We start from the raw sequence: 19,371 nt of genomic DNA, 5'->3' as shown, positions 1-19,371 counted from the left end.
CACACAAACACACTCACAGAGCGATCTTGCTTACACGCAGCATTTGTACAAGTGCAGGAGGTCATGCATTATTTGGCACTGTGGAGTTTACTGAACACTGTGGAGCTGACCTATTGGACTTTTTCGGAGCCGCACTCTGCTTGGGAGATTTACTCGGAGATGAGCCTCTGGATGGATGAGATATAAAGATGGAAATCGGGAGACAAGAAAGAGATCAGAAGAGATCAATCCAGCAAGAAAAAGTAATAATAATAAATGTTTATGTGAAAAGAAGTTAAGAAAGAGAAGAGAGGGTTTATAAAAAGAGACAGTAGATCAGAAATCTAACGTGTGTGTGTGTGTGTGTGTGTGTGTGATGTCTGCTGTGTGTGAGGAGGCCTGGGAAAACCCTTCATATTCAGCCCTTCATAAGATTATAATGACTGTCTATGTTTACAGCAACATGTATTCACAGCCAACAGACTGACACAAATCCAGCTGGTGTCATAAATCTGGTATTTTATACATGCCATGTTTAATTACTGTATCCATCTATACATCCATCCATCCATCCATCTATCCACCCATCCACCCATACATCCACCCAACCATCCATCTACCCATCCATCCATCCATCCATCCATCCATCCATCAATTTTCTGTAGCGCTTATCCAACACAGGGTTCCGTGGAATCTATCCCAAGCTGTAGGACACCCTGGAAAGAGTGGCAACCCATCACAGGGCACAATCACACACACTCACACACTCCTTCACACATTGCTAACAATTTCTAGATGCCAACCATCCACCTGCCACACATGTCTTGAACAAACAAACAAATCAATCATTAGATTTGCATCACCAACTCTTCTAAAAGGCTTTACCAGTTTAAAAAGGCTTCTAAAGCTTTTATTATCTCAGCTGAAATGTTCTTAAACCAATTAAAACTAATCCTGAGCTGACAGGTTACCATGGCAACCTATCAGCAAGACTTTCTCAAAGAGTTCTGAGCGTACACTCGGAAATGAGTTATCGTTCCGATCATCAGCTTCCATTACATCCGCCTGCGTTTCATCACCTGGAGGAAAAGTCAGCCTTGAAACATGAACCTCATCATCATCATCATCATCTCCTTCACCCCTTAACCGATCTCTGTTCAGGATACAAACCAGTGCTGAAATATTCATGAATTAATTCTGTTGGCTGTATTTCTCATCATGTTTTATTCACTGTCATTAATACAGAATGTGTACAATAAGCGACTGTCAGAATTTAATGGGTTCTTCCAAGCCACCACACACGTGTATGCTGGTACATGGCAAAAGTATCTGCGCCCCCTGACCATCACTCAAATGTGCTTTTTCAACATTGCATTCCAGATTTAGTTCCTCTTTGGTCTTATAATGACCTGGATTCTTCTAGAAAGATGTTGGGTTGTGTCTGTGTGGATTTGTGATCATTCAGCTACTGGAAATCAGACACTGATGTTGGGTGTGAGGAGGTCTGGAGTTCAGAAGGTGTTCCGGTTCATCCCAAAGGTGTTCAGTGGGGTTGAGTCAGAGTCAGGGCACAGTCCAGGACACTTGATTTCATCTGCTCCAATTTAATTCCAGTGAAGGGAAATTGCAATACTACAGCATCCAAATTGTTTGGCAACAGTTTAGGGAAGAAACACATATGGATGTGATGGTCAGCTTTTACCCATAGACTACATATCTATTATATAACAATTATATTGTATAGTATACAGCAGGATTATCCTAAGAGTTCCTAAGGTAATAATAGCACCTGATAATTATCATAAAATTTTTAAACATTTTTTAGCTTAAAAAATGTTTTTGGACCGCCCACACCACCAATCTGTCAACAAAAAAAAACACCTGAAAAAAATCACCTAGCTTTTGAACGCATGCTGAAGATGACGTTGGTATCATGGGTTGACTCTTTCACACAGCTTTCACCGACTGAAAAAAAGTCGTAAACTCCCTTTGGTTGACTTCGCTTGGATTCCACTTACTGTATGTGAACAAGTTTTGAACGGCTCCCAGATGTACGGGCAACTTAGCCAAGGTTTGGTCTGGTTCAGTCCGTTCATATGCCAAAAATGCTTCGTATGCTGATGCAAATTTCAATTCTTATGGCAAAAATTCGTAAGAGAGGGCATTCGTATGCTGAGGTTCCACTGTATCTGTTTCCATGACTCTATGTAGCCTGGGGCAAAAGTTTCAAGGGTCCTATTTTACTAAGGCCACATGTTTCCATGGCCCCATGATGGAGTCATGAGGTTACCAAAGGTCATACCCTAAAACACCCTTAGATATGAACTAACGTGCCTGCATGATTTAATCTAACTAAAAAATATACTAATTTAAAATATGTGTTTTATCTCTTTAAAGTCCAAATTCCCATCCTAGAACCCACTTACTGCTGTGATACTACACTGATACTTCATTGTATTTAAAATGCAGTGGTGTGTGTGTGTGTTTGTGTGTGTGTTTAATCCATTCATACCTGGACTGCATGTCTTCTTGTGTCTTGAGCACAGATGCACTGGTGTTGTGCTGCTCGTGCTCATGGATGTGGACCGGGCAGGGGGGTGCATTGGATGTGCACCAAGGGGAGTGTCCCTGGGCAGGACTGGCACTCCGGACACAGGCAGCCTGGAGGATGTGGGTCTCGTCGTTGGCCTGCTTCAGTGATGCATGTTGCTGCTGTTGTTTGTAGCGTGATAGGCTGAAAAACAGGCCCAGGATAGCTTTCAGATTGCCACTGCGGATCTCTACAAGGAAAAATAAATCAAATAAATGAACATAGGAATCAATAAAGGAGCAGTTTGGCAGCTACAGTGATTCATTTATCCTGATGGTGGATCCTGAGTGAAATTCTGTGAAAACAGAACTGAATGGGATGTCAATCTGCTGCAGGTTTGTCGTCTTAAAGTATACCTACTATAACATTAATCTATTAGTATTTCCATAACCAGGCATTAACATGGCTGCAAATTTCACTAGTAAGCTTGTAATTGTGAAATTAGCATTAGCAAAACTTCACACTTTCAGACTTCAGACACTCTTTCACACACACACCTACACATATCTACTTACCTTCAGCACAGAGTCCCTTTATATTCACTCCTTTAGCTGCCAAAAAGCCAAGACAGGCATCTATGTTCTCAATCTGCAACACACACCATTAAGCACATGCTATGAGCCTGCATCCATCAAACAGAAATACCTCAGAAAACCATCCACTAATACAGCCATGTGTGTTCGAATATAACACTCCGTAACTGCCAGTCTGAAGTCAAGGGCAGATGGACCTCAATGGGACGGCTCTACTTTTATGACTCTTTCTTAGCCCTATCCCACTGTGAGTGAGTGTGTGTTTGTGTGACAGTACGACATAAATCCCTCTTTCACTTAGGGATACCGATGCCTGTGTGGTCCTTAATAACAAGGCCTTTTAAGATCACTTTTAAAAGCTGTCCCCTCTTTAGACAGAGCTCTGTGTATACCAGAATGATTGGTATCTAATCACAGAATCTGGGGATATTTCTATTTATAGCTTGTATTGTACTCTTCTGGGTTAAAGACACAGCATAAAATCAACGCTTACCATTTGAGAGCGGCTTTCAGGGTAGCCGTTGATATCGGCGATCTTCTCGTTAGCTTGGATGAGACAGAGAATCAGGGTGAGTGCAACAAACTTGTATAAATTCATACATGCTAGATTTATAGTGAATTAAACGAACCTGGAAAAAAGATTTTTTAATAAACATATATTAGGAGATGGAAGGGTGGATGGATGGATGAATGGATGGATGGATGAATAAAAAATATATATGGATGGATGGATCAGTGACTGATGGACAGATTAATGGATTGCAACATCAATGATGAATAAAGGATAGATGTAGGAATGGATGGATTGGTTGGTGGACTGATGGAATGAATAATCATAGTAATAATAATCAAAGATCATAATAGGTAAGTAAATAGATGGATGAAGAGAGAAAATAGATGTAAATACATACAAAAATAGGTGAATAGATGGATGGATTATTGGATCAAAATATGGAATCTTATAAAGAAATAAATGGAAATAGTATCAGTGGGTAAAAAAATGGATGGATGGTTAGATAGATAATTGGAAGAACAGATGGACGGAAGGATGGATGGATTGATGAATAGATCATGGGATTGTTGGATGTTTGTGTGGATAGATAGATTGATTGGATGGATGGATGGATGGATGGATGGAGGGATGGAGGGATGGATGGATGGATGGATGGATGGATGGAGGGAGGGATTGGAGAGATGGATGGATGGATGAATGGACAGATGAAGGGATGGATTCAAAAGCCACTGACAAGTCAATAACTTTTAGACATTTCTGAACTCCGTGTTCCAAAGAGAGAACACAGAAAACAGGGATATCAAGTGGCTTTTGTTTATATAATTGTTTTATATTGAGAACTTTGAGTCACATTATAAATGTATAAAACATGTTATAAATTAATCATTAAGGAAGCTTAGCACACTCATCCTTTGTTTCTTGCTTGTCAAATCTGCACCATGGAAGACGTATAAAACACTTTAAGACACATTTTAAATGTAAAAAGGTGCTTTAGAAATAACACCAAACATGTCAACATGTCATAAAAAGCTTAACAATGCCGAGTGTAGTGCTTCCAAACCAGACTCTCATTTTAAGTGCTTAAAAATAACCCTGAACCAAACTGTTCATAAATAAACCAAAGCAGCATGCTCCTTCTCCCGAATCAAGCTGTTCTCTGTTAGTTACATTAAATAAAATCAGACAGGATGAATATGTCTGTGGCATCACAACCTCCTCAAATCAAACAAAAGAACTGATCCCTGAGATATTCATTAACTGGGTAGTTCAACAACATCAACAACAACAACAACAAAAATTCAGACAATTTCTTTACCTACAACCTGGATGATCTCAGCCAGAAGTACTCCGTCCGCTATGTCCTGCTGAAGGTCTCTGATCAACCGCTTATGACCCGACTTTGCCAGGTAGTGGTTTGCCCAGTCTGTGTAAATCTGTCCAATCAAGAAAAAGAGAAAGTCCACCAGACATGAGTAATACTCTCTCTTCTAGACTAACAGACTGGTAGAAGACATGTGACATCACAGACACAGACATGTTTGTCATGTTTTTTTGACCTAGCCGTTTCATTACACTGTTAAAATAACATGAAGATGAACAGTGGAACCTCAGCATAGGAATGTAATTGGTTCTGGAGGTGAGTTCTTAAGGTGAAAGTTTTATATTGTGAAAGGAATGTTCCCATCAGAAATAATGTAAATGCAGATAATCCGTTCCAGCCGCCCAAAAATATGACCAATATGAAGCGTATGTAAACTGTATGGCTGCTTACAAAGAACTGACCCAAGCCAAGCATTCCATGTCAAGGCTCCTAACAGGAAGTCATGCCACCAAGCTTGGGCTAAAAATAGAACAGACCGCCCACGCCCCCAATCGGTCAACAAAAAAATCACCCCAAAAATCACCTAGCTTTTGAAGGCATGCTGAAGGCGATGTTGATATCGTGGGTTAACTCTTTCACACAGCTTTCACTGACTGAAAAAAAATTCATGAACTGGCTTTGGTTGGCTTTCCAGTAACGCTAACAAGTTTTGAATGGTTCCTGGACATATGCACAACTTTGCTGGCGTTTGGTTCGGTTCGTACATATGCTGAAAATGCTTTAAATTTCAATTCTTAAGGCAAAAATTTTGTAAGGGAGGGCATTCGTATGCCGAAGTTCCACTGTATCTGGTATAGAAGTAAGAAACAAACTGGCTATCTGTGATGTTAAATGATACATAATGTGTAACTCAAATGAGGATGAGGTTCCCTTCTGAGCCTGGTTCCTCTCAAGGTTTCTTCCTCATATCATCTCAGGGAGTTTTTCCTCACCACCATTGCCTCAGGCTTCTCATAAGCAATAAATGTTAGGGATCAATAGTAACTTAATTTTAAACTTTTATTATTTTTATTGTGTTTCTATACTTCTGTAAAGCTGCTTTGAGACACTCTATAAGAGCTCACTCTATAAGAAAAAGATAATTCACTCTAAGAAAAAGAAGAAGAACTTGACACCAGTGACACTGACAAGGTTGCTCTTGCTGCCAACAAGTCTACTGATTATTGTTACTAATTTGTACGATGCAAAAACTCTTAAAAAATATACTTCAAACAGGTAGGATGTTAATGAAGAAAAACTATTTCTGACATTTGTCCTTGCTTTGACCCTGACACTGTTTGTATCAAGTCCAGACTCGAATCAATTCATCTGCTGGTTGAAATCATATGAACCTTGAAGTATAAACTCAAACTCAAATTTGAAATGTAATAATTTAGATCCCGAATAAATTATGTCCATTGATAAAAGCGCTAAAATCATGCTATAGTTATGTATACTGTATATATGATCCTTCAATATTTATATAACCTCTTGTAGATGAATGGACGGATGGACAGATGAATGGATGGATGGATGAATGAATGGACGGATGGACAGACAGATGAACAAATGAATGGATGGATGAATGAATGAAAGAATGAATGAATGCATGGATGGATGGACGGATGAATCAATGGATGGACAGATGGATGGACAGACAAACAGACGAAGGAATGAATGGATGGAGGGATGGATGGATGGACGGACAGATGGATGGATGGATGGATGGATGGATGGACGGATGAATGGACGGATGGAGGATGGATGGACGGATGAATGAATAGACGGACGAACGGACGGACAGACAGACAAATGAATGGATGGATGGAGGGATGGACAAACGGACTGACGGATGAACCGACAGAAGGATGGATGAATGCATGGATGGATGGATGGGAATGAATCAATGGATGGATGGACAGATGGACAAAAATGTAGGAGAATCCATTATTCACATATACTATGAATTCATTCATTTCCAGTAAGTGCTGGAGTCCCATGAACACTCAGCGCAAAGCAGGGATACACTCCGATACATCTCCATCACTAAATCAATTCAGAGATGATTTAACTGAGTCCATCCATTTAGTAAATGTTTTTTTAAAAAAAAGTGTGACCTTGCTTCCAGAGCATGAGTGAGGTGTCATATCTGAAATTCCAATCCACCCTCAACCACCAGATTGAATCCACTCCATTCTGAATCAAGCCTGAATGGAATCCAGCTAATTTCTTTGCTTTTACCTAACCTACATTTGTAGGTGAGCGTATTCATCCAGATTATTCATAAAATGTGTGTGTGAGTCGCCTCAGAGCTTCTGCAACACCGGGGACTGTGTGTACTCCTTCATCAGGAAAACAAGGAAACGTCCCGATTTCATTTTAAGGATCCTAAGGAAGTTTCCATCCTTACATTGAAAATGTGGACTAACACCTTACTGATTGCTACTACAAGTACACGAGCCAGAAAGTGAGCATTCAGCCAACACTGAAACAGTCTGCAGTGCAACAGGCCCAGTTTCACTAACAATCACCAATGGGGAAGTGGTAGCTCACTGGTAAAGATGTTGGACTATTGATCCAAAGGATGTGAATTCAAACCCCAGGTCCTTATCTACTCAGTTGTTTAAATGAGATAAATGTAAGCTGGCCTCGATAAGGCAATCTGCCAAATGTAAATGATTGGAAGACTATCTGAATGACAGCTGGAGTCCTAGCACTTCCACATGTCATATCAAGAGAAAAGTCGCTTGACTTTTTGTTCCATCGCAAATTTTTCAACGACACGAGGTACAACATACAGTACATATGCAGTCAGTCCGTTTATTTCTGAGCTCTGAGGATCGGGACGACTCCACCCATCCTCTGAAAGAAAAAGCCATGGCCTGGCATCGATTCTCCCCTGCGGTGCTTCTAATAATCTCCAGATCCATGCCTCAGGCCTGTGGTAGGTTGTGGCTGTGTGTGTGTGTGTGTGTGTGTGTGTGTGTGGTTTATATGGACAGAAACCAGTGAACACATGGATTCAAACCTGTAAACTTAAGCTCTGCAAATGTTCTAAGCTCTTGTTTAACACTTTAACAGTAAAAGACACATCAGCATTAGCAGAGTTTTTTTCTTAATCTTTACTAAAATCCAAATTTCATTATTGAAGGCTAATCTAGATGAACAGTTTATCTCGTTCCAATAAGAATGATATTTAACGAAACAATTAGCTTCTGTTTACAAGGAAAGCGGTCGGCTTTAAAAAAGTGCAGCTCTGAGCTTAAACGGCGTCTCCCACCAAAACAAACTCGACACCACTTTTTTACAGCCTCAAGTTTTCCAGCTACTCCTGCCAGCATAAAAGGGGACAGAAGTGCAAAACTCCGAGTTATATATAGTGCACGGGTTTGTGTTGGAGAATATATATATGAGAGCAAACAGAGTTTATGCTGGAAAATAAAAGGCCATGTGTGAGCATAGGTCAGGTTTCCACTGGAGATTGGCAGAGTGTAGAAATACAGCCTGAATTTATTTTATATCATAAAATTCCCACAATTTTGGACAACATGGTATATATAGTTTTATGGACATTTGGTCTCAGCGAAGCACCAAAATCATCGAATCACATTTTGAAACAAAAAGACATTGATTGCTTTCATTGCTAAATTTAAACATCCTAATCCAATCGATGTTTAGTGGGAGTTGTGATTAAGCACATTTTTGGAGAAATCAGATCCACTGATCAGCCCTGGCAATCTTAATAATTTCACATCTTCTCGTTAAATTCTCATGTAAAGGTTCACGCAAAGACTTGGGCAAGACTTGAAAATCTAATCTCTGACTTCTGCCTTAGTTTCAAGCCAGTCACATCCAACTAGAGAAGATTTGGAAACACCCATTTTTTTTGTTCCATAGAGACCTCTTACTCAACAGTTTTGTTATGAGTAATGTTTTTCGGAAAACACTGAAAACACACAAGTTGCCTTTCTATTTTTTCTGTTGCAAATTTCTATTAGCCTCACGATTTTTCCCTGGATACCTGATCGCACAGCAATCAGTCCAGTGAGATTAGATGAAATGAAATCAGTCCTTTAGTGGTTTGTCCTTCTCTTGGTTCATTGCTGATTTGATCATTTTATATACTGATCGGTTTTCAGGTACCAAATTTTTTGTGAATAATAATCCGTGACTGTTTAGCACTGGATTTTAATGTAAATAGTTTTTCCACCACAATGAATCTAGCATCTCATTTAAGTACCAAAATAGAATGTGTGTTTAATCAGCACTGGTAATGAACCAACTTACACATAGAGCTTTGCACATAGAAAAAAAAACCCTTTGATTTTCTTTAAACTCATATGTTGGGTACGTTGATAAATGCCCACCAGCTCTAAATGACTAAACATGTTATAGCAACTTATTACAACGTCCACAAAAAATAATCCTGAACACAGCATATGGCAAAATCCTCCAGTAATGCAGCTCAGCCAATGCGGCGCTACAACTCCTCTTTCTTTCTTATATAGACACCATTTTTTCAGCCGTGGTCTAATTTCTCTGGGGGATGTGGTAGCTTGGTGACTCAGGTGTGGGAATACTGACCAGAAGGTTGTGAGGTTGATCCTTGGTCCACCAAAATCTGTCAATGCTGGGCCCTTAACCCTTAATTGCTCAGTTGTATAAAAACGAGATAAAGTCGCTCTGGATAAGGGCGTCTGTCAAATGCCAGAAATGTAAATATAAAAATTTGTTTCATCAAGAAGAAGCCTTTGTTATCGCCACATACACATTACAGCACAGTGGAATTCTTTTCTTCACATAAGTTGGGGTCAGAGCACAGGGGCAGCTATGATACAGTCCCCCTAGAGCAGAAAGGGTTAAGGGCCTTGCTCAACTGCCCAACAGTGGAGCTTGGTGGTGCTGGGGCTTGAACTCTGATACTACAACCAACAATCCAGAGCCTTAACCACTTGAGCTACCACTGCCTAATCCTACCAATCAATTTTAATATTGTCATATTGTCTCCTTAGAATATACTCTATATTGCCAAAAGTTTTGCGACGTCTGCCTTTCCATGCACATGAATGTAATATGGAGTTGTCCTGCCCTTTGCAGCTATAACAGCTTCAACTCTTCTGGGAAGGCTTTCCACAAGGTTTAGGAGTGTGTTTATGGGAATTTTTGACCATTCCTCTAGAAGCACATTTGTGAGGTCAGACACTGATGTTGGACGAGAAGGTCTGGCTCACAGTCTCCACTCTAATTCATCCCAAAGGTGTTCTATGGGGTTGAGGTCAGGACTCTGTGCAGGACAGTCAAGTTCCTCCACACCAAACTCACTCATCCATGTCTTTATGGACCTTGCTTTGGTCACTGGTGTGCAGTCATGTTGGAACAGGAAGGGGTCATCCCCAAACTGTTCCCACAAAGAGCATGAAATTGTCCAAAATGTCTTGGTATGAAGCTGAAGCATTAAGAGTTCCTTTCACTGGAACTAAGGGGCCGAGTCCAACCCCTGAAAAACAACACCTGAATTCAATGATTTGGAGGCGTGTCCCAAAACTTTTGGCAATATAGTGTATATAAATTTAAACAAACTAAGGTGCTCTCAAAGAGTATGAAGGTATTCTACATATTATCATTGTGTATTATCTACACATTTCTACATAAGCATTTCTTGTGCAAACAATTAATGAATAAATTAGTTTATATTTAGCTCGCTAAATGAAACCCACGGTCCGTATCCTTACTGCAAGGCTCAAAGGGTTAAATGAGTGATATCTGGTTCCACATACCAGCCTCAGTGACATGCCGTACTATGGATCCCACATGGCTGTGTGCCCACCTGCAGTGTGGTAGGCCACTACTAATACATCGCTGTAGTAAATCCTCCACTGCCATGTGTGCTTGTGTGTTTTGTAATGCTATAATGACAGGGCAAGCGGTGTAGTGTTTCATCCTTCTTACCACATAAAGAACAGAGTTCCTCGCTGCAGAAGGAGCGCAGGGCAAAATAAACACATATGCACTCTGACACACACTCTCACACACACACACACACACACACTCACAATGCAGCTGCAGACTTGGTGTGTAATGAGACAGAACATCACATCTGACCAGAGTTGCCTCCTCTAGTCCTAAAAAAAAAAAACATTTTCTACTAGAATTATTCAGTGGCCACGAAAATAGTCAGGTCTCAGACGTCCAGCACAAACAAACTTTCAAGATCAAGTGGCTTTAAGAGGCAGAAACAAGCCTCGTTGAACATAATGTGGTGACCGTGAGGTGGATAATGATGTTGATGTGATCTACAAAATCTGATAAATTCGTGTTTAGCTTCCAGGTTTTTTTAATAAACAAAATTTACCTCTTTTTTGCCACAGTGGTGAAACTCACTATATCCTGGTCTAGCAGGGTAAGAAACGGCATTAAGTTAACAGAAAATAAATCTGATCTGCTTGTAGAATCAGAGATATTATATAGAGTTATCATTTAGAAAGATGTTAAAATATTATGCGGTCGTAATTATGCTGATTATGTCTCTTTAAATGTTTTATAGTAATAATAATATGGATGTTTTAATATAGATAACATTAAATGTATAGTACATAGTATATATAGCCAAAAGTTTTGGGACACCCCTCCAAATCATTGAGTTCAGGTGTTGTTTTTCAGGGCTTGGACTCGGCCCCTTAGTTCCAGTGAAAGGAACTCTTAATGCTTCAGCTTCATACCAAGACATTTTGGACAATTTCATGCTCTTTGTGGGAACAGTTTGGGGATGACCCCTTCCTGTTCCAACATGACTGCACACCAGTGACCAAAGCAAGGTCCATAAAGACATGGATGAGGGAGTTTGGTGTGGAGGAACTTGACTGTCCTGCACAGAGTCCTGACCTCAACCCCATAGAACACCTTTGGGATGAATTAGAGAGGAGACTGTGAGCCAGACCTTCTCGTCCAACATCAGTGTCTGACCTCACAAATGTGCTTCTAGAGGAACGGTCAAAAATTCCCATAAACACACTCCTAAACCTTGTGGAAAGCCTTCCCAGAAGAGTTGAAGCTGTTATAGCTGCAAAGGGGCGGGACAACTCCATATTACATTCATGTGCAGGTAAAGGCAGACGTCCCAAAACTTTTGGCAATATAGTGTAGATAGTAATATAGCATATAGTAACTATAGTATATTTAGTAATATAGCATATTATATCTGTTTACATGTTGAAATCATGCCGATTATGTCTCTTTATATGTTCTATAGGAAACAATTTGAAGAACACGTGAAGCTATTTTCAAAATGTAACTCACTAACATCCTTTAAAATCCTTTTTTTTTTTTTACCACAATTTAGTTGTAAAATACAATTATATTAATCATTAGTAAGGCTCTAACGATGCAACCTATGGTATTGTTGTTGTATCATTTGATATGAGGCTCTCGATTAAATACACCAGCGTATTGAAGAATCTAATATATAATAATTAATAACTGCTTTCCATCATGAAACATTGCTGATGTTACATGAGGTGTAATAAACACTGAAACTTAACCAAACCCTCACTTCATGGATTTAAAAATAGAACACGCTTCTCCTTTTTTTTTGTGTACTAGCATGCTAGTTTTGGCAAGCAGGAAGTGAATTGAGGACACACTTCAGCTTCCTGTTAAGTTATTATTAACTCTCTGTACATTATTCATATTAAAAAAGAGTCATGTTACTAAGAAGCAACAAAGCCGTCCGTATTTCCCATTTTAGAAAACTTCAGACTTTTACAAAGTACCGACACTGGAGACTCCTTCCATAAAGGCTATATAAACATATCAATATAAAATAAACTGGTTGTAAAGTACTGTATCTTAGGGGGATTTCTTTGGGCTCTGAGGACTGAAATGATTAGACTGACCTTCAGAGAGCTCACAGAAATAGAGTAGGTGATGAAAATGTGAGAATTTGATGGGTTACATCCGAGACTACAGCATGTGTAACATAATGGAATTATTAATAAATCACATGACTGCAGTAAAGAGAAAACTGATTAAGGTACGATTAAATAAAATCTGATTTTGTAATGATAGTCAACAAATAACATACAGAAAAAAACATTCAATACAGTTGAAGAAATGCTGCATCACCTGTCACATTAGCTTAAAATAAAACACACACACACACACACACATAGGAAAAACCTTAGAGCCTCATTAAAACTTTACAACGCTTAACCAAAGCCTCAACTGCCTGCAGGTGCGAGTTAATCAGCACACACTGCCGAGTTCACACTTCCATTACCATTACGTTTACAGATCCTTACTTTTGCATTTTTCCATATTTAAAAAGAAAATGCACCAAGTAAGGAGCACTGATGCCTTTTAACACAAAACATGCCACTTTGAGTTTTAAGATCTTTCATCACTCACACACTTGCTGCAGAATAAACCTCAGGATCACTTCGCTCAAACCTGTGGATCTGTAGACGTTTCGTTGGCCGTGTGACTCTTTGTCTGTGGTGCGCTGGTGCTGTGGCTGCTTCTCCTCAGACTGGAGTGGTGTGTGAGCTTCGCACCGCTGCCCTGAATCATCCGTGTCTGAATGTGAGCTTGAGGAATGGGCAGAGCGCTGTGCACAGGCTTGGGCAATCCTGACTTCATCTTGGGGGTGACTAAAATGGCTGGCATCTTCTTCTCTTCCACTTGTCTTGCCTTCTGCTGTCCAAATGCAGACAGGTCTGGCAGAGCCGTGCTGTGCTTCCACAGTAGCATAAGCACTCACACACACACACACACACACACACTCCTACTCGAGCAGGAGTGGGACTCGGAGCATTCACGTGCTGCTTCAACAGCTGGTACGAGTCAGTGAACTGCCCCTAGACGCTCACACACACACACACACACACACACACACAGAAGCGTATGGAAGCCGCCCACTTTCACACACTGTCTTGACCTCTTCAAAGATTACCACAGCTCGCTAAATCCAGCTCTGAGCTCACTCAGCTAGTTGTGTTTTCTCTACAGGTCGAGTGCAGCACCTGCTCTCGCTGGATTAGAGAGTGTGAACGCTGAAAAGATAACGTTCAGCATCTGTTCAGATCCCAGAGAGCTCTCGAGAGGAATACCCTACTCAAACAGAGTGTGAGAACCCGTAAGGGGCAGCACTTGTTAGATGTAAGACTGTTCAGCAAGATTTCTGCCTTTTTTAACATTTAAAGGTGTTGAAACCAGAGCAACTTGCGCAAGTGAAGGATTCTGTAGCTGCTTAAGTATAAAGATCTGATATCATCTGAGTGTAAAGGGTTCATTACAGTTCCTTTCCAGGTGACCTCCAGCATGATGGAAACATTATAGTATAAAGCTACGTTCACACATATGGTGATTTTATCTCTGCAAGCTTCCAGTTGCTGTACTATAAAGTTTTCCTGCTCCTGGCTGCTATAGTCATAACGTTTATCTACTAGCATTCCAAATGGAATGTTCTAGAGGGAGATTTGGTGTTTGTGTATAAAATTCAGCAGTGTATGAAGGAGAAGCAGTGTGTGCTCTTTGACACAGGTCTTTACCCACATCAGTAGTCTCTCCATATTTACATAAACTTCTAAACTGGGTCGTGAAGCTGGACACGCCCACATCTAGGTTACAGTTGTCGATGCCGCTGCTCATATCGCCAAAAATCGAAAGCTGTCACTGAAAATGAGAGTCACTTTGTCAATACAAATCGTTGCTTTACACTAGCAGCCTATGCTGGGAAAACTGGGCATGGATGGGATCCCATCCAATACACCCTGAATGGGATGTCAGTCCATTGTTGAGCACCATGTGAAGCAGTGTTAATTTTGACAGCAAATTTTGGTTTAGTTTTATTCATAATTAACTCATCTAAATTACTTTAGTTTTAGTTGACAATTTTAGATTTAGTCGCCTGCAAATATCACTTAAAGATTGTTGTGTTTTTGCCGGTGTTTTTGTCGTTCCAAGCATTTTATTTATTATGAAATGTGTTCATATGTTTGCTCTTCTCTTTCTTCCAGGCATGGACATTTTGTCCTCTAGTGTGCATCATGGCTAATTGTACTGACTTGTAGATCAAATGTATGTCTAAGCTCCGCCCCACACAAAGAGATGAATTGTGATTGGATAGGCTCCCAACTTGTCCCGCCTTTTCTTGACTATTCCCTATGTTTTATAGACTAGTACTAGTTCTGATTGGATCTCATCTCTGGCATTCATTTTTATTCATTTCTTATTATTCATTGACGAAAATGTCAATAGTTTTGGTCCGTGTGCATTAGTTTTTATTTGTTTATCATCTCGTTGACGAAAACTATGAAGAAAATTATTCGTCAACGAAATTAACACTGATGTGAACACACACCTTCACAGATTCGACCAAAGAATCTACTGGGTTTCGGCAAATCCACCTACTGACATGTTTTCAGACAAATGGATGAAACTGGAGAACCCTGAGGAAACCTTCAGGAAGACAAGATTATCACCTGAACGCAGGACAGAACCTGGGACACTTTACACGATTGTGACGTCCAGTGTGTATTAGAATTTTTATTTATAACAAATATCATTCATATAACAATTCTTAAAAATCCAACTACTCTGTGTGATAAGTAAGGAATAAAAGCCTGCATTACAGCATCATTATTTTCCGATAAATGCGTGCCACATCCTCATTTATTCCACTCATACCACAGAAATTTGATAATGATTACAATTTTTATTCTTTCCAGAACAGTGCATCATGAACGACGCATCCATTTATAGTTCATTTTAAACGTCTACAAAACAAGTTGGTTCCTGTTATCACTTACGTCATAGCAACAGTTGTGGTTTTTTGGTAACTTCGAAAGGTTCGGGCTTGGCCAGATAAAATTGTCCAGCAACATTTTTCATGCTGGAACTTGACTATTACTGGACAAGAACTATTGTTTGTGGTAAAAAAAATAAAATAAATAATGTCAGGATTAGTCAGATCTGGAACCAACACTGCAACCTTGTTTATGTATGTAAATGGTGGGAAAGCTGGTCTGGGATAAAGAGACGATCTGATAAAAATCACTGATGGAATAAGTGATGCCATATCAAGTGTGTGTTCCAGTCTGCCCATGACTGTGTGTGTTTGGCTGGCGCTTGTTTGATGATGTCATTGTGTTTCTTCTTCGCAGAAAATGAATCCGGATCATTTTTGCCATCGTTCGGGTGGAAACATAGCATACGCCCAGACGTGGGTAGGATTAGTGAGCCATTAGTGATGCTGAGAATGTGTGTTAGGGGAAAAATTAAGTGACAAGCTGATGAGCCATGAGCATCAACTCCACAACAGCTTTCTCACTCAGCAAAACTGTAGACACGCAGACAGACGGATCATTTATTTCAACAGGGACTGAACCTTTATTTTAAGGTGCTATTTCTTAAAACAAGGTCAAATAATTATTAGCAATTTAAAGAGAAAGGTTTAAGATGTAGTTCAGGGTCAATCTGAGCTTAAATCTGTCGTCATCTGGCCAAATTTTAGTCAATTTATTATTCAAGACTAAACTTTCTGAGATCAAATTATAATCTGTTAAATGACATTTTGTGGAATTAGGTTAAGTAGCCTTTATTAGTCACATATACATTACTGCAAGGTGAAATTCTTTCCATCCTTGGAGGGTTGTGGTCAGAGCGCAGGGTCAGCCATGATACCGCATCCCTGGAGCAGGGGGGTTGACTTAACAGTGGTAGCTTGGCAGGGCTGGGGCTTGAACCCTGATCTTCTAATCAATCACCCAGAGCCTTAACCACTTGAGCTACCATGTGTTATGAGGCATGTCAATTATATCCATGTTTAAGGACCAAAGCCACACAGTTCCACATGTGCAAGTGTGGATTTCAGCTATATACTGTATATTGGCTTTACAGTATGTCTGTATACTTGGCTGTCTAGATAGACAAATTAAGAAACAGCAGAATCATTCATCCATCCATCCATCCATCCATCCATCCATTTTCTATACCACTTATCCTACACAGGAATCCACCCCAAGGCACAAGATAAAGAACACCCTTAGACACTACAGACAATTTAGAGATGCCAGTCAGCCTACAACACATATTTGGACTTTGAAGGAAACTATAGAACCCAGATGAAACCTCTAAAGCACGGGTGAGAACAGAGGAGGCAGGAATCAGACCCCCAACAGCAGAGGTGCGAGGCTAAACATGCTCACCACAAAGCCATCATTCATCTGCCCCCAGCAAGTGTTCTCTGTGGGAGGAAGGGGTGTACTGTCTCTCGCCTGTCAATCACAACAACACCAGTCAATCATGGCCATCTGTGAGCTCATGTACTGCATGTGGAAGAGGATAGAGCTCTATAGGTGTGTTTAAAAATATGTAGTTCTGCATGTCTTGGATGAGGCACGTTAGCCTTCGCCCTCTCCAGCTGGTGGATGTCATGAGATAGAGGAGATCTGGGTGGGATTTGGCAGGTCAACAAATTAGTGGAAAAAACTGAGGGGAAAAAACTCAAGAAGAGCAGTGATGATTTGGTAAATTTCTACCAAATGACATCTTTTTTAGGTGTTTATTTTAACAATGGTGCAGATTGGGGTTTCATGCTACATATAACCCCAACTTCAAATAACTGCTTTAAATAATTTTCATGCTTACCCGTTATTTGCAGAAAGATGATAGCAGTTCCTAAGTCCTAAGTGGTCATCACTTGAGTCCAAAAATCTTGGAATTTCTTTCAAGATCATTTGATACAACAGTTCATCAAAAATCTTGTTTTATAGTAACAGAGTTTTCTTATTATAATCCCACTTTGTAGTAAACATTAAAACATGTAAGATGGAGGATGTATTTATTTAGACTGTACAGATCAATATGAGCCTAAATTATTTCTTTCTGTCTCTGAATTTAAGGAAGAATGTTGGCAAATTCCTGTGTCTCACACCATCTTTAACACGCTGAGTGAGAGAGCGCTTCTTCATGTCCTGATAGCCTTTTGGGGAACTTTGGGAGGATAAAACTGTGCCTAAGCGGTGTTTTTGTTCATGCCTGTGGATTTGAAATCAATAACCCCTGCTGAGTTGCGGGAGTAGTGCCCAAAAATCATCACGTCCTCCCGCTTTAACCTTTTAAAAAAGATTCATTTAAAGCAACTAGATGTTGTAACATTTGAAGAAAGTTTATTCTTGGCAAAGCTGTTCAAGAAAGAGCTGTGCTCGTAATTTTGCCTTACACAAGATTCTGAGAAAAACCAAAAAGTGAAAGCACACACACACACACACACACACACACACTCTCTCTCTCAACAGAAAAAACGTTCATGGCTGAAAGCCTTCTAATTCATTTTCCTTGTTTGTCTATTTTAGATAATATATGACAGGTCATTTCCATACCAGTGATTTGCCCGAACCAGAAAAGTAGAGCTGTCAGTGGTGGCAATCAATGGTGCCTTTTAGGCGAGTGTGTGTGTGAGCTGAGGAACACGCCGCACTCACGGATAATTTCCCAAGTGTGTATCATCCAGTCATATAAAAAAATCACCACAGGCTGTCGACCCTGTCCTGAGAAGTATATCAGAATAAGGTCTGAGACTCAAACCGACCATGCATTAATAAATGCTAGATGTGTTCTCTGTGTCCATAAGCAATAACAGTTTTGCTTGATTCATTACTGTCTGATTACACTGTCTGTCTCGAATGATGTCTGACCTCGAAGTTTATGTAAGCTATGAAGAATGAAATAAAGATGGTACTTGCTATTAGACTAAATATACAAAAACAAAATATGTGGCGGAATTTTTTCTCTACAAATACAGCACTTTTTTTGTGAACAGTTGTTTTATTAAGGAAATAGTTCAGTATAACACAAAATACAACACATCAATTTAGGCTGTAGCCATAACCCCCACCCTCCCGGTAGACTTATACTGTACTAAGAAAGCGTAAGAGATTGCAGTACAAACTGTAATGCTTAATCACAAAAAGAATAGAAAGAAAGATAAATAAACAATAATAGAAATAATAATAATATATACATAAATACAAAGTAAATTATACGTCAAAAAGAGGAAACAAGGGATTTAACAGTTTCAAAAATAGCCCTCCAGATCTTCAACGTTTTTGTCTTTGCTCCATGAATGCGAGCTGTTGATAGTTCCATAGAGAAGTACAGCACTTTTGACACCCTGTGAACTTATGTAGTGTCACAAGCCTGAAGTGAAATGAAACTATCTGGGATTGTAAGTCATGAATCTACACAAAATATAGAAAAATGCCTAAAGTAGGATGTCCAAGAAAGGTCAGTGACCTGGTAAAAAGGAGATCTGTAGATCCAGGCTATGACATTACACAGTGTGGTAAGGTTAAAGGGGGTACTTATGTAGATATAATGACCAGAGTGATAGCTAGCA

At 39.8% G+C, this 19,371-nt stretch overlaps 1 protein-coding gene across 1 annotated transcript in view; it reads right to left on the bottom strand.

Moving 5' to 3' along the window:
• The window catches only part of nav2b (neuron navigator 2b), a 98,646-nt gene extending 84,863 nt beyond the window's left edge, over nt 1-13,783 (bottom strand). The window contains exons 1-5 of the mRNA XM_058396719.1: nt 13,422-13,783; nt 4,932-5,049; nt 3,596-3,648; nt 3,085-3,157; nt 2,492-2,759 (exon numbers count right to left, since the gene is read on the bottom strand). Of these exons, the coding sequence (XP_058252702.1) occupies nt 2,492-2,759; nt 3,085-3,157; nt 3,596-3,648; nt 4,932-5,049; nt 13,422-13,721 (812 nt within the window). The 5' untranslated portion in view covers nt 13,722-13,783. The remainder of the gene's footprint in view (nt 1-2,491; nt 2,760-3,084; nt 3,158-3,595; nt 3,649-4,931; nt 5,050-13,421) is intronic.
• Nucleotides 13,784-19,371: the final 5,588 nt, after the last annotated feature.

Source organism: Hemibagrus wyckioides, linkage group LG08 (assembly GCF_019097595.1).
Source record: "Hemibagrus wyckioides isolate EC202008001 linkage group LG08, SWU_Hwy_1.0, whole genome shotgun sequence".
In the NCBI taxonomy this organism is placed as follows: domain Eukaryota; kingdom Metazoa; phylum Chordata; class Actinopteri; order Siluriformes; family Bagridae; genus Hemibagrus; species Hemibagrus wyckioides.
The sequence above is the reverse complement of the archived record's forward strand: the minus strand, read 5'-3'. Positions and strand labels throughout refer to the sequence as shown.